Source organism: Vigna unguiculata, chromosome 6 (assembly GCF_004118075.2).
Source record: "Vigna unguiculata cultivar IT97K-499-35 chromosome 6, ASM411807v1, whole genome shotgun sequence".
In the NCBI taxonomy this organism is placed as follows: Eukaryota; Viridiplantae; Streptophyta; class Magnoliopsida; order Fabales; family Fabaceae; genus Vigna; species Vigna unguiculata.
In genome coordinates this window covers 28522105-28537522 of record NC_040284.1, presented here as the reverse complement: position 1 = coordinate 28537522, position 15418 = coordinate 28522105, and the positions used below count along the sequence as shown (strand labels likewise).

General features: G+C 32.4%; 3 protein-coding genes across 6 annotated transcripts; 1 reads left to right on the top strand and 2 right to left on the bottom strand.

The window, feature by feature from the left end:
* Positions 1-1627: 1627 nt before the first annotated feature.
* LOC114187361 (15.4 kDa class V heat shock protein) lies at positions 1628-2678 on the bottom strand. Its single transcript, XM_028075599.1, has 2 exons — positions 2469-2678; positions 1628-2112 (listed from the first exon to the last, which is right to left on the bottom strand). Exons 1-2 carry the CDS (start codon positions 2608-2610, stop codon positions 1847-1849), a joined length of 408 nt encoding a protein of 135 aa, XP_027931400.1. The 5' UTR covers positions 2611-2678; the 3' UTR covers positions 1628-1846.
* A 1007-nt stretch (positions 2679-3685) lies between these two features.
* LOC114188235 (zinc finger MYND domain-containing protein 15) lies at positions 3686-6538 on the bottom strand. 2 transcript variants are annotated; one of them, XM_028076802.1, is made up of 2 exons: positions 6338-6538; positions 3686-6144 (listed from the first exon to the last, which is right to left on the bottom strand). In XM_028076802.1, exon 2 carries the CDS (start codon positions 5986-5988, stop codon positions 4093-4095), a length of 1896 nt encoding a protein of 631 aa, XP_027932603.1. In that variant the 5' UTR covers positions 5989-6144; positions 6338-6538; the 3' UTR covers positions 3686-4092. The 2 variants fall into 2 exon arrangements, with proteins under 2 accessions (XP_027932603.1, XP_027932604.1); XM_028076803.1 differs by having other exon boundaries at positions 3686-6118.
* Positions 6539-10042: 3504 nt separating this feature from the next.
* Positions 10043-14032, top strand: LOC114187557 (polyadenylate-binding protein RBP45-like). Of its 3 annotated transcripts, none has more exons than XR_003605278.1 (6): positions 10043-10448; positions 10974-11439; positions 11744-11825; positions 13121-13182; positions 13253-13383; positions 13483-13495. XR_003605278.1 is itself a non-coding variant. In XM_028075835.1 (6 exons), exons 1-6 carry the CDS (start codon positions 10179-10181, stop codon positions 13843-13845), a joined length of 1203 nt encoding a protein of 400 aa, XP_027931636.1. In that variant the 5' UTR covers positions 10056-10178; the 3' UTR covers positions 13846-14032. The 3 variants fall into 3 exon arrangements, 2 of the variants coding, with proteins under 2 accessions (XP_027931637.1, XP_027931636.1); XM_028075835.1 differs by lacking the exon at positions 11744-11825 and adding an exon at positions 13669-14032 and having other exon boundaries at positions 10056-10448; positions 13483-13579; XM_028075836.1 differs by lacking the exons at positions 11744-11825; positions 13483-13495 and having other exon boundaries at positions 10051-10448; positions 13253-13387.
* Positions 14033-15418: the final 1386 nt, after the last annotated feature.

The following is a 15418-nucleotide window of genomic DNA, read 5'->3' as shown; positions in this document are numbered from 1 at the left end:
CTAGTTAAAAAAATATCAAATTCTCAAATTACATAAACATTTTGTGAAATTATTAATTCCAATTTACTTCAAGCATGATTTGTTTAAGCTATTCGAAAAAACTAAAGTGAGATGTCAAACACTTTATAATATAAAGATATATGATTTTTTTTTTCTATCTATGATCACTTAGTGTTTGAAAAACTATAATTTAATTTTTAAAGATTGATTGGAAAATTACTATTTGATTATAATTTAAAATGAATTAGGTGATGAATCATACATCTAAATCGACTGGTACATTGTTTTTCTTAATACTATTTTTTTAATTTTTTAGATGTTATCCTTAGTAAAGTTTATTTACAACAAAAAAAAAACCATCATGCTATATTGAAATTGACACGAGTATATGAAAATTTGTGTTAAAGAAAATGTATCTATTTTTTATCTTGCAATTAAGATAGGAAGAATTTGTTGATTAGGTTTGAATTGTTACAATAAATCACAAAAATTATAGTAATATGTAAGGTAAGTTATTTCATTTTTAGGTCATAACAGTTCATATTAATCAATGATCAACGAATCAAATAAATAAGAAGAAAAAACATTATTCTAATTAAGATAATCAATCTAAGTAAGTAACGGGTGATGTTGCATAAGAGCTTGGGGGAGGAAATGCAAGACTTATATTTTATTTCCTTTATAAATGAATTTTGAAGGATGATTTTTTTTAAGGAATTATTAAAACTTGTTTTTATGTGATAAAATAAGTTTGTGAAATTATTTAACTAGTGGTAATTAACTTTAATGTATGTTCCAAAAAAATAGTTAATTTAATATGTTTGTTTGTGGTGCATGTGGTTTTATATTAAATTTAAACAGAGTAAAATATTTGTGTTTAAGTTGACAAAGTAAAAATAATACGCTATATGGGGGTGAGAATAGAAAGTATGAGTGGTTATAATAAAATATGTGAGTTAATTAAGTTGGACTTAAAACGGTAAGAAAGCCGAAAGCAAATGGACAGGGTGAACTTAGTTTTTAACAGGATGCAACTATAAATCCTTCGTGGTTTTTTTCTTTCAAAGAAAACAAATGTCTTGTTTTTCTTGTTCTTATATATTTCTTCTTTAATCATTCCTCTTTTTTTTTGCTTTGAATCCCCTTTAACCTCCAAACTTCACAGGTGTGTATAGAATCTAAATAGAGCCTTGTCTTAGGTAAGTTATTCTTCAAGCTTCTCTTCTAAATTTCCACCCTTTTTATAAGTATAGACCATGCACCTAAGCACATTCAGGTTCTTTAAAATGACTAGGGTTGAAATCTCTGAAGTTATAAAGGAGTTGTTAAGGTTTTCCTGATTCATTTGATTTGATGCTCGGTCTGATCACGTGGATGTGATTCTTTTCCCAGTGGGAGTGGGACAGGAAAATATTCCATTCATAGATTCCTTACAATACAACTTGATAAAGATAAAATATCGATTAGGAGTACCCAAAAATATCTGCATCCACTTGATCCTGTTTTTATTGGTGGCAAGATTTTTTCTGTTATTCACTTTTTATTAATCAACAACCCAAACACTTTTGAGTACCATTTAGTGTCATCTAATTTTTTCTCTAAGTTAGGTAAAAGTTAGCTAAATATCTGCGACCTGAAATCTTGGATGTCACATTTGAAAACAACAGAGTACAAATGGATCATAACTCACCACCAATTTTGTACACAATAGTGACTAAGATAAGAAGAACATGGCCTAAATCATGGAAAGCCAACATAACCAATGTTTCATCAAGAAGAAATCAATCACATGCAGTAAACAGTATAGCTCCTAATTAGAACAAGGACCCTTCATTCATTCATTCATTCAAGCTGCTCTGGCTAGAACTTCCAAATTCTCAGACACATCAGCAGGGTCAATGTAGAAACCTCTTCTAATTGATCTTGGAACTGTAACAGTCAAAACTCCATCTTCATACCCAGCAGAGATGCCATCCAGATCAACCCTCCCAGGCAACCTAAACTTCCTCTCAAACTTCCTTGCAGGTTCTGTGGATTCATCCACTGCTTCAGTTCTGATTATGAGGTATCTTGAATCCTCAACCTCCACTCTCAGCTCCTCTTTCCTCACACCTACCACAACAACAAAACATCAAATAAACAAACCCAGTTCAAATATCTTGCAAATTATGACAAAAGCCACAATTTTCACCTATAACCTATTACAAATCACTGTTGGTGTGGCTCAGAAATTATCAAAGGCAACATACACAAATTCTGATACTAGAGTTTTTGTCAGAATTTGTGCTTGGTCGGTGTGCATTTCCTCTGATAGAAATCCTTTTGGAAAGTTAAATAAATTTGTTTTGTTTATATTCAGTAATCTAAAAGCCCTTTACAATAATTGGAAAGAAAGAAAACGAAAGACACTATTAAGGAAAGGACTTTATTTAGTATTGTTTTGCCACATGGGTAATTAAGGTGCATACCAGGGATGTCAGCTGAGAAAACGTGAGATTCAGGGGTTTCTGTCCAGTGGACATAGTTTTGAGGGGTGAAAGTGTAGGGAAAGAGAAGGTGAGAAGGGATGCAGTATTGCCAGGGAAGGGAGTGAGATGTTGGGAACTCCATTGTGATGGAATTTAGAGTTTTCGTTTCGTAGTTGATTTGGCTTTTGTGGTGTTGGTAAAAAAGAATATATAGTGGTTGGTTGGTTTATTTTTACACACAAGTGGGCAAGTTGGGATGATGAATGCAACTCATCAGAGTCTGTCTCATCACTGCCTTCCATTTTTGGCTGCTAAACAGTGGGATACTTGGATCTCATTCTTTTCTTTCTTCTCCATCTCTTGCATAACTTTTAGTCCCCTTATAATCTTATCCATGTTATTTTTGCACAGCTCAATTTTTTCAATTATTTTATACCTTTTTTTCTTTAACTTTTTTTTATTGCATTTATAATGTTTCATATTTTTTCTTGTATTTCGTTTAACTATTTATCCAAAAAAATGCTTCAACAGAACAAAATTTTACTGAGTTTCAACAGAAGAGAGGAAAGAAGGAAAAATGTAACTCCCTTCTTTATCAAAAGGAGAGTAATAGAAAATACGAGTAATTGACCACTCGTGTTTACACTTACAAATATTAGTATATGTTTGAAAAGAAAAAAAAGGAAAGGAGGGGACGGGAAAAATTAAAAATTTTAAAATAATTGACATAATACAATATACAAGATATAATTAGTTTTTTATTTTCTCCAAAAATTTTAATGTTAGCAGCGAAGCAAAAATGAAAGAGGTTTTTATTTCATTCATCTTTCCAGCACAATCAAGATGTAAAAAGAATGTCTCTTTAATCGTGAAAATGAAAATGACATTATATATCATTGCTTTCTTAATATTTCTTAAAATTTATTTTTTCCTTTAATTGCTTTCTAAAAAAATTCAAATGCTAATGCAGATAAGAACAACCCATTTTGATATTCTGATATCTCTGCGGTCTCTAAAAAGCCACACCATTAACAAAAGACACCTCCAATCATGGCAACGTCCCGTTATTTATTAAGCATCCAAAATTTTTTCTCATGCTCTACAATTTCAAATCAACTACAAATGACCATTTGAATTGGTAATCGCCAAATTCGATACTTAGTTTTATATTTATTGGTAAAACTATAGTTAAGAACGGCAGTCACATATACTTGATGCAGTGTAAACATGAATTTCATTGGATAACTCTTCTGACATTGCTTTATTTCTTTCCAGAACAACTTGGTCACAAGGGGTTGAGCACAATCATATTACTACTATACCAAAACAACTGATACAGACTTCAATGTGACAAGAGGAAAACAACCAAAGAACTCAGCCCACCCGAGGCTCAAGATACGAATTATATAAAAATCAGTGTCCATAACTCAGAGACTAATACAAGAGCTCTGGCCAAACAGAATCAATATACATAATTCAACAAATCTGACAAGGATATTCTAGTTTGCTGTGATGTTCAACAAATTGCATGACAACCGAGAAAATGTGAAATTGGTTGCAGTCTTAGAATGCGTGACATTGACAGTAGATATGAACTTTTTTTTTGGAATTTTTAAGACTGCATTCAAGTATTCACCCCAAAGACAAAACCATTGCTGTATGAAGGAAGATTGAAAGAAGCAGTGAGATTTTTCACAGGGGCCCGGAAAGGATTTGGAGTAACCGGATGCGTGATGTGCAATCCAGCGTTACGAAGGACTTGCTTAGCATTTACACATGAAAGTTCAGATTGATCAGTGAAGAAAGCAGGCACCCCCAGTGATTTGATTAAATCAATAGCTCCACCCCAACTAGTATAGCTATCTAATCTAGAATTTAGAGCAATGACAACATGTGGAGAAGGTAGGTATGAGGCTTCCACTTGATAAACACCCCTTACAAGATTCACTCTAACTCTGCTACCTATTCCGGAGGTTGTACCCGACAAATTTGTCGGCACTTCTGGTCCCACCATCACTATTTGTACATTGCCCAGTCCATTAAGCAAGTGTCCTACTTCTGCAAATGCTGGCATCCAATCTAACTCACCTTCAGGTCCAAGGTAGTGGACAATCACCTCTTTCCCTTTCAATATAAGGTTCTTTGAACTTATATTAAGAGTAGTTAGTATGTGATACACAGTCAATGGATGCGAGAGAATGTCGGCGACTGGACTTGACAATGGAAGTGAGCGAAGGTTGTAGTACTCGGACCAACCAGAGAGAAGAAATGGACTTGAGATGAAATGGTTATTAAACGGAGAGTCATGAGGGTATTCATATTCGTCAATTCCACCCCATAGTTCCTGTAGCCCACCTTTCACAGGAAGGAGACCAAAAGGGCAATGTGAATAGCAGCTGCACTTTCTTCTCCACATACCCTTCTGGTGGATTCCTAATGATTCAAGCCACTTACAAGGCTGGTCAGCAGAACATGGGAACAAAAAAATCATTATAGCCAGCTCTTCTTCCCTCTCCATCATGGCTTTGTAAAGTCCACACATGCTTTTATGCGTGTCGTTCCAATGCTGCTTCTGGCAGATTGAACTGCAGTAAACAATTGCTCTACACCGCCCACAGCAAAGAGACTGTTCTCCGTGCACTTCTTTCTCACACATTGCACACTGTCTCAAGCCAGTACCTGAGTATGCTTTTGTGTCATTGAAAGTGTCTTCCATAGGTGGTTCAACATACTTGGTGGGAGTAGAGCCAGCACTAGCACTACTAGATCTTTCTTCATATGCCTGACCCGGCGGGTGGGAAACAGTAACAGCAACAAGGTCATAACCCCCCTTGGCTACATCTGGAGGCCACTGAACATCAACAGTCTCTATAAAAGGTTCAAAAGACACCACTGTGGAATACTTTGGACCACTTTCCCTGTCAACTTGAAGTAAGGAGTGCACCAGGGAAATGGCTTTCATGAATGCATAAACAAACCTAAGCTCTTCAATGGTTGGATTTCTAAATCGAAGATCCCCAGAAGGCGTGCATCGAGCAACATCAATAACAGGAAATCGATCAGATCCTGATGCTTCCAATGACAAAGACTTAATCATCTTCCGGTTGGAAGGGAACATCAAATTCTCCACTTCGTATGTCACCCTCAGAACCTCGACATTTGGAACGTGAATGGTCTCTCTAGACCCTAACATTTTCTTAGCATCATTCTCTGATCTAAACATGTAGAATCCAACATCCCCTCCATCCCCTCCAATGAACTGAACACATGGAAAAGGTTGTTTCTTCCCAGTCCAATCCGAATCTTTCCCAACCCGGATGCCAAACAAGTGACCCGGTCGCAGCCTCTTCCACGGCTCAGTTCTATACAAAGCCGCAGAAGCTTTGTATACAGATTTAATGAAATTTGGAGCAATGCCATCCACTCTCATCATGCAAGTCCCAGATCCAGGACCAAGACCAGGACCAGACCCAAACTGCTCCTGAAATCTGTTGAACAGACTCTTCAGATGCAAATCCATTGTCTCCCCAATTCCTCAGATTCTTTTCCTTTTTATACCCACACTATTGACTCCAGTGAAACTAAATCAGTCAACTTTCAGCACTTGAAATTAGACGATGGTTCTGATTTCACAAATTCTCGTAACTCTACTGCACTTCAACAAGCCAAATTCCCACTATGACAAGGTTATGAAAGCAAAAATGCCAAAAAGCATTTGGGCACAGGAGTCAATAATAGCTTATGAAATCAGCACCCATTCAGTTCATGCAACAGACAATGAAACCAAAACTGATTGGACAATAAGATCAATTGTTTCAAATGTTCAATCAGAAAGTAAAAGAAAAAGTATGGAAGGTTTTGTTTCGTACCAGCCCGCAAAACAATGACGAAGTTGAGCTGCAACACCCAATTCTAAATTCCTTTCGTTCCACACAAACTCGTTATTATGGAATTGACGAGCAATGCCACAATATAGGGGCATACGCATTTGTGATCTGTGAGCTCGGAATTGTCATCTCGAAATCATGGGACACTTTATGTAATCAACGGTGAAAAACAATTTCAGTAAAATCCGGAGTAGATACACTTGTAGACAATATGTTTAGGTAACGGTGAGAACAGGTCCTGGTAGCAAAACGGGTCACTCCAGTTTCCAGTCAGAAAGCGGGTTAAAGGTTTTGGTAAAAGTTATTATTTTGTAAACTAATTTAGACAGATAAATTTAGCCAAATATTATAATTTATCTTACATTTTTTTCGAAAAGTATTTTTATTAGTATTAAATAATTAAAATTTTAAAAATAAATTAACAACAATAACGAACATTTGTTAACTTCTGAAGGAAACGAGGCTACGTTATGCGTTCGAATGATATAAAGACTGCACTTGATGAAATTGGGAGAATGGACTAAAAAACGGTGTGATATTTTACTCGTTTGCTCCTCCTGATAAGTTCTTCTATGCGGGAATTTAGTTCAACGAGGGACGTTATTTTAGAGATTCTAAATTGAGCAGAGAAATTTTCAAATTACAAAATATATATATATATATATATATATATATATATATATATTCATATTAAAAAATCTTAAAATAATACCAAAACTTGATTTAACCCCATATTAGATCCTATACGTAACTTAGAAATCCTACCATCTATATATTTAATACTAATAAAAAAAGTATCTTAAAGATCCTCCGTAGATTAAAAATGTCAATTCGATTACTTATTCATATTAATTTATAAAGTATTCATTATATCTCAATTATTTCTACTCTCTTCTATCCAATTGAAAAATCTCATTTGTAAAAACTATCCTAATTAAGAGAGATTATGTACAACTAATTCAATTATTATATAATAAATAGCAGATAATAAAAAATATAAATTTATATTTTATTGCAATATCATTTTTCTATATAATTAATTAAAACAAAAATCAATAAAATAATACACATATTTCTATTTGTCGAATTTTATAATATTATTATTTTTTATTTTAAATTTATTTTAACTCTAATTCTATAAATTATTTTTACATTAAAGTATTTTGAAAATTATTTTATGAATGATCTTTTAAATATGTAGCGTATAAAAATAAATTATTTTATTATATCAATCTAATGAACTATAATCTTTTCATCTATTGCTTCTAACTTTTCATTTTATTTATTAATTTCAACAACCATATTTTATATTCTCTCTTCTTCTTTTTTCTATGCCACCTTCAGAATGAATTAAAGAAAATGAAACCAAATTCTTTTTTCTATGCCACCTTCAGAATGAATTAAAGAAAATGAAACCAAATAAAGCGAGTAATTTAATATGGATGATAACTGATAAAATAAAAAGTAAACTTGAAACAAATAAAATAACTTTCACGTCCGAGAAAAAAATACGCAAAATGTGTATAACAATATATACGGAATATATACCGAAGAGAATCTTCTGTTCACATTTCATAATGTCAATTCTATTTTTTATAATATAATTATTTATTAATTTTTTTGAAATTAATCATTAATTTTACTTATTTTCTATAAAATTGTTTTATTTTTTTTATTAACAATTAATTTTTCTATTCATTTCATTTTATTTTTAATAAATTAAATTTATTTTATATATTAACTTATTAACATTACAATATAATCACTTACTAACATACTATACTCCGTCTGTGTGTATGCTAGTTGTAATAATCGCGCCTGTGTCTACACTAATTGTAATAATGATGATTGTTGTATTTTATTGTATTATTTGAGAAAGTTATTGAATTGAAAAATGTAGACCATAATACGAGAAAAAAACAGTGATAACAATTATAAAAATGTGCAAGATTGTTTTTGTAATTCATGTAGATAAAACTTATAAGGAGAAAGGGACATATAGATTTTTTCAGAAAAATCATCAGAAAAAAAAACAACTTGTAAGGTAAGGTTTGCATCCGAGTTATATACTATGAAATTATCTTATTTTCAGTCGATGTGAGACTCTTAACACATCATCTCACGTCGAGGTATATATACAAGTGCATTTATGATACTTTTGAATTGTTTATACCGTTTGACACATTTTTGTTTCAATGTTAACTCAAATATTATCATAAAATGCATTTAAAGTGTCAAATAAACTTAATAAATTTTGATAAGAATAACTAAATACACGCATTTTTAAAGATAAATGACTAAATTGATATAAAATTTTGAATAGAAACTAATTTCAAAATTTACTAAAACTTGAGAGATAAAAACATATTTAACCCTAAATCCTAAAACTTGAGAAATAAAAACATATTTAACCCTAAATAATATAAAAACGTGCAAAACAAATTTATTTATGTAATTCAACTATTTTAATAATTAAAGTATTTTTTCATGATTTAATTTCTAGTCTAACGTAAACCAGATCACCTTGATCGTACTTTTTACCACTATTTTTATATTAACCTATTATCAGAAAAATGTGGTAAATATCCATATTCATATTCAATATTCATGATTTGGTACTGTTTCACTGTGAGTATTCATATATCTGTTAATTCCCATTGTACATATGCTTTCGTGAGTATTTATGGAGTTCAAAAAGTGTATTTATTGTTTCCAGTTTAAGAATAACTTATAAAGTTTAATATATCGAGGATTACTGATTAAAACAAATATTCAATTTTTAACTCTCATACAAATTAGTTTTCAGATTATTTTGTAGATCTAAATAAAATTTATACGAATTTACCATTACATTTATTAACGTTATACTAACAACACTTACCTTAATTATAGTTTTGAAGTAAACTCTTATTTCTATTGTATTTTATATATACAGTAAAACTTACATATCTTACATTTAACTATTGTATACAAACAACAATAAAATAAGTATTTTGACACCCAATTATAAATCGTCTTATGAGCATATGAAAAGTTATATTTTTGTCAAAAATATTCTGTTAGTTTAAGAACAATTATATGGATCAAATTTATTGATTTATTACTATATTATCTTATGCCTTGTATTTTTTTTATTTGTGAAAAATAAATATTAATAAAGTTGACGAATACTTTTTTATTAATAACAAAATTATTAAAAAAGTTAAATTAAGGAAGTGTGAAGGCTGCTTTAGCAAAACTAGAGAGAACTTAAATAATATTTAGGAAAATATCGAATATTTCACCAATAATTTAAAATATTTTATTTATAAAATCACCATATGTGCTACAACTTATACATTATCACAACACAAAACCACTTATTTTTTTTTAAATATTTATCTATTAAAAATTGCAAATATTAATTATATGTCTACAGATAAATATTTATTCCAGTAAATAGAATATATCAAAACAAATAATTAACCTAAAAAAAAATCTGGAGATACGTTTTGGTTAAGGAAGAGGAGATCAATCTCTTCACACTTTTTTTCAGGGTTACACAATTCAGCCAATCAAAGTCCCCCACCTAATCAGGAACCGATAAAATCAATCAATCTTTTAAATTAATTATTTATTATTGAGAAAAACAAAAGTAGTGCCCATCACGCCATCCAAAATCATTCATTGGTTCCATACCGCACCCTCCCTTTTTAGGGTTAGGGTTTGAGTTTGCTTTAAAGGGGATCGAGACCCATTCACTTATTCTCTCTCTCAGTTTGCCCCTTTCACTCTCGCTCTTTTTTTTTTCTCCCTCTAGAATTTCTGATTTGTTGGTGGCGAGATGATGCAGCAGCCAGGACTCGGCATGGCCCCTCCCACCATGGGGCAGCAGCCACAGCAACAGTATCAGCAGCCGCCGCCGCAGCAGCAACCCTACGTTATGATGCAGCCGCAGCCCCAGGCGCCTCCTCCCATGTGGGCCCCCTCCGCCCAGCCTTCGTCGCAGCAGCAGCCCGCCAGCGTTGACGAGGTCCGGACCCTGTGGATCGGTGATTTGCAGTACTGGATGGATGAAAACTATCTTTACACCTGCTTTGCACCTACCGGCGAGGTATGATAACCCTTTCGTTTTCGTTTTCTTGAGGTCGTGGTTTGTGTTGCTTTTGTTGACACAATATTAGTTTTTTGTTCAGGTTAATTTTGAGTACTTTTAGGATTTTAGAGGCATTAGGTTTTTAAAAGTTTATGCCTTCTTTTAGTTTGAATTTTGTAATGATTTATGCGTTGGAGGATTATTTTTGTGACATTTTAGGTCGATTTTGTTTTTTGATTCATACTATTGTATACTATGAGTATACTGTTGTCTGAAGTAGTTGAATGGTATTTTCGTGAATATATGTTTTTACGAGTATATGTTTCCTTTTTATTGAATTTGTATACAGAATGTAATATACTAGTGTGATGTTTTGTGGAACTAGAGGTTCAAATTCGAATTTATTTTTCGAATTTATTTGTGATATTTGTTTTTGGCATAATTTGAATATTTTTACGGTCCTATTTTGGGATGTACTGTGCCTGTTTCTTTGAATTTTGTATTAATTTATATGCATTGAAGTCCGATTTTATTGGATCGTAGGTTACCTCTGTCAAAGTGATTCGAAATAAGCAAACTAGTCAATCAGAAGGTTACGGGTTTATTGAATTTAATAGTCGTGCTGCAGCTGAGAGAATTCTTCAGACATATAATGGGGCTATTATGCCAAATGGGGGGCAGAGTTTCAGGTTGAATTGGGCAAGTTTTAGTGCTGGTGAAAGGCGCCATGATGATTCTCCTGACTACACAATATTTGTTGGCGACTTGGCTGCAGATGTTACTGATTACTTGCTCCAAGAGACATTTAGGGCTCGTTACAACTCCGTAAAGGGTGCAAAAGTTGTTATTGATCGGCTAACTGGTCGGACTAAGGGGTATGGCTTTGTTAGGTTTGCGGATGAGAGTGAACAAGTGAGGGCTATGACTGAGATGCAAGGGGTTCTTTGTTCAACAAGACCCATGAGAATTGGGCCAGCCAGTAACAAAACCCCTGCTACTCAGCCGAAAGGTCTGTATCTTTTATTTATGCTGTTTTGTTTTGTTTTCTGCGAATATTAATGTCTCTTGCATCTGGGTGAAGGAAAATTGAGCTGTCCCCATTAAATGAGTGATACTGATTGAATGTAATGTTGTATGTGTCGAAATATCTTTGTTGGTGTATGCCAAATTTTATCAATTTATATCTTTCTCTCTTACTCACTTGAAGATTTCAGCCGCAACTCATTTCTTCCTGCTATTTCCTTTCAAAATTTGGGCTAAATAAATTATATATAATAATAAAGTCTTATAGAACTCCTATTGTCTCAAAGCAGGGTGTCAAGAGGCTCTGTCATCCCGGAGCCTGGAACTGATTTCAGCTGAAATGTTACCATTTTAGTGCATGTCCTTGCTTAGGTCAGTTACCTGTTTATGTTTTGCCAGTTATTTTCGTTGGCATTTTCTTTTTCGCCTACAATTTCGAGTTCTTTTCCATTTGTTGGTTGAATTTACCCCAGTTACATTTGCAACTTTTCTAGTTTCTTATTTTTCAGCCCTCCGTTCTTAATCTTTGTTCATTTAATTTACTCCCATTTCTTGTCATAAGAAGTACATCATTTACTTTCGTTTGTAACATTCCCTTTTTCCAAAAAAACACTTAGTTGCGTTTGGTAATTTCATCTGTTCTTCCATCGTGTGTCAGTTAATTTCAGTTTCCAACCTCTAGTGTAATAGGAGAAAAATGTTGAGTGGCAGTTTTTAATACTTTGTTTTTTCCCGAAACTACAGTTGCTGGCTGGTTATGTTTATGTTGTCGTGTAGTTTCATATTTCATGATGATAGGCTCTGTACCCATTCAGTTATTCCCAAATTCTAAGTGCGATGCCATGCAATTGAAGTTGTAGTTTGCTTTATATTGCTCATTCCTTTCAGTTAGCACAGTCTTTCAAACCGTTGTTATTGACATCTTATTTTCTCAATTGCTAGAAAATTTATATATTACTGCAAGAACGATTGAGTTAAAGGTTCTCTGTTGTCTATGTTTGTGTTATATAACTTTTTAATGTTATCCCATGCTGTCTTCACTTTCTTTTTTTCTTTTTCCTTGTCAACTTAAACTAGGTATTATTTTCTTTCCTGGAGTTTTATATTTAGCTTAGTTGCATTTTTTGTCATTTTAAAGTAGATATTTTGGGATTGGCAGTTGCCAAGACCTATAATCTTTAAACGTAGTTGTCTGCAATTGTTGCTATATGACAACTTTTTTGTTGAATTTACTTAAATTTATAGGAACGGTTGAAATTTTCTGATTATTACATTTATATTTGATTAATTTAAGTTGTTGTCCACCTTGCTTTATTATTATCTACATATTATCTAGTTAGCTAGTGTATTTATTATCTATTTTTAACTTTGTTTCATTGGGCATGCTTTCATCTTATCTTATTTGTAGATATATGTGGTGCCTTGTAAGGGGTCGGTTGTCTTAATTTGTTGATCAGTAGATTGCGTACTAAATAATTGCATGCTATAAGTTGCTCATACATAGAATTTTTTTTCAAGTAGTTGCAACTTTATTTATTTAATAATTATTTGGTACATGTTTGCACTGTTTTGTTGTACTTCGTTTTCGGTGTCCTTTTCCCATGAACTGTTTCCATCTAATTGTGTATAATTCGTTATTTTACTTCACTTTTATTTTGAACATGCAGCATCATATCAGAATTCTCAAGCTCAAGGCACACAGAACGAAAATGATCCTAATAATACAACTGTGCGTACTTCTTTGCAATATTGAAACTGCTTTTTTTCCCCACTTTTTTTGACTTAAGTCTTAATTGCAGATTTTTGTGGGCAATTTGGATGCTAATGTCAGCGATGACCATTTGAGACAAGTTTTTAGCCAGTATGGAGAATTAGTTCATGTGAAGATTCCAGCAGGCAAGCGATGTGGTTTTGTCCAGTTCGCTGACAGGTAAACATATCTGATCCGATTTGAATTTAAAAGTTCAGCGTGTTGTAGCATTTTATAGCCTGGCAGATCTTTGATAGTGGTTTTATTTTGATGCATCAGGAAATGTGCTGAAGAGGCACTTCGGATGCTAAATGGGACACTATTGGGTGGACAGAATGTTCGTCTGTCATGGGGACGCAGTCCTTCAAACAAACAGGTAATTATATAGTGGTGAATCTGTTTGTTTTCCAAAAGTTGGTGATAATTGGTAAAATGAGGTTGGATGAATTGTTTGTTTATTATCAGGCTCAGGCAGATCCAAACCAGTGGAATGGTGGTGGTGGTGGATACTATGGGTATGCACAAGGTTATGAAAACTATGGTTATGCTCCTGCTGGTCAAGATCCAAACGTGTATGGCAGTTATCCGGGGTATCCCGGTTACCAACCTCCTCAGCAACAGCAGCAAATAGGATACAGTTGAGAAGTTTATCCTTTCCTTTTGTAATCTTATCATACTTATCACCATCGTCTTGCGTTTCTCCTTTTCCTTTGTTTGCGTAATGACATTAAATTTTATGGGACCCGTCTTTTGTATCCATAAATTGCTTGCGGAATACTTGTTTACTTAATCTATTATGCATTATGCTATTATCATGTTTGTACTTTGATATTACGCCTCTGCCATTACCATGTTTTTAAGATTGGATTATAAATCCACCATATTTTCTATTTTGGATCCATTACGTTACATGGGAAATTTTTGCCTTTCTGAGGATACCTCCTCTAGTTGATGATGTTTGTGTTTGCGGCTAAATTATTGTTTTTTTACTTCTCATTACATTTGGTTTGATAAGTTATTTAGTATTAAACATATATTTATATATTTTAATTTATTGAGCTGCTTGTACAATAATTTTGTTAACTGTTAGTTTCGTTATATTTTATATTACATAATCTCATTTTTTACTGTTTATGTGTTGTGGGAATTGACGAATACCTGAATTTAATTATTGTTTTAGTAGTTTGGTTTTAATTTTGACGAACAGCTGACTGAATATGATTCATCCTCTTCATACTATCATTCTACAAGAGCCCATTAATTGTACTTAGGGTTTTGTAAAAACGTGAAAATTATAAATATGTAATTTTATAAAAGATAGGTTACAACTCTTCCAATATTTAAGGAGCTCTTTAAATGATAGATTTTGTTCTTAAATTTGTAATGCAAAGACAGATTAGTTATTCAAATCTCGTTTATAAAGTTTTATAATGTCTACTATTCCTATTCTTATAAACCTAAAACAGGCCAAGAGAGATTTGTTCTGAAAGTAATATAATGACAATTCATTTGAATTTTCCATATCTTAAGTGCTAATCAATAATTTTCATATTACAAAATTTTTGATAATTTTGATTGATAGCAGTGGTAGCTTTACGTCTCTTAATTGGGTTAGATATAGGATTTGAATAATTGTAATATGGGCATTAGGTACCGTTATCTTCTATTTGATAAATAAAAATAGAAAATAGGAAGTTAAAATTTTATAAAAAAATTCTATTTAATATTATTCCTTAAAACGTTAAGGATTAATTAATTTACAACCGTTACATTGATTTGTCTTCTGCGTAGGGATGTTATAATACGATGGCATACAAAAGATTTCGATCATAAATACTTATAAAACTTATTTGAAGGGTGAAGAGCATTACATTATAAAAAAGTGATTGTTATAACAGAGATGCATCAACTGATGAGAAATGAAAGATAATTAAAAGGAAGAAGGTGTGAGTTAATTTTAGAAAGCGAAAGACTTTCATACTTGTAGAATCGACAATGAAGTATTTATTATATACATGTCAGATAATTAGTAGCTATATCCAATCTCTACAAAATTCTAATCTTTTCGATTTTTTTAATTTTTTTAGAATGAAATAGTTACAGAATGCCCTGTGAATAGGACCAAACTTATTCTGTAATGTTAGTTATGTTTAAGTTAGAAGGGTGAGAAGAAAAACTTGAGTGGTACATATAGTAGAAATAGTTTGGGCATTGT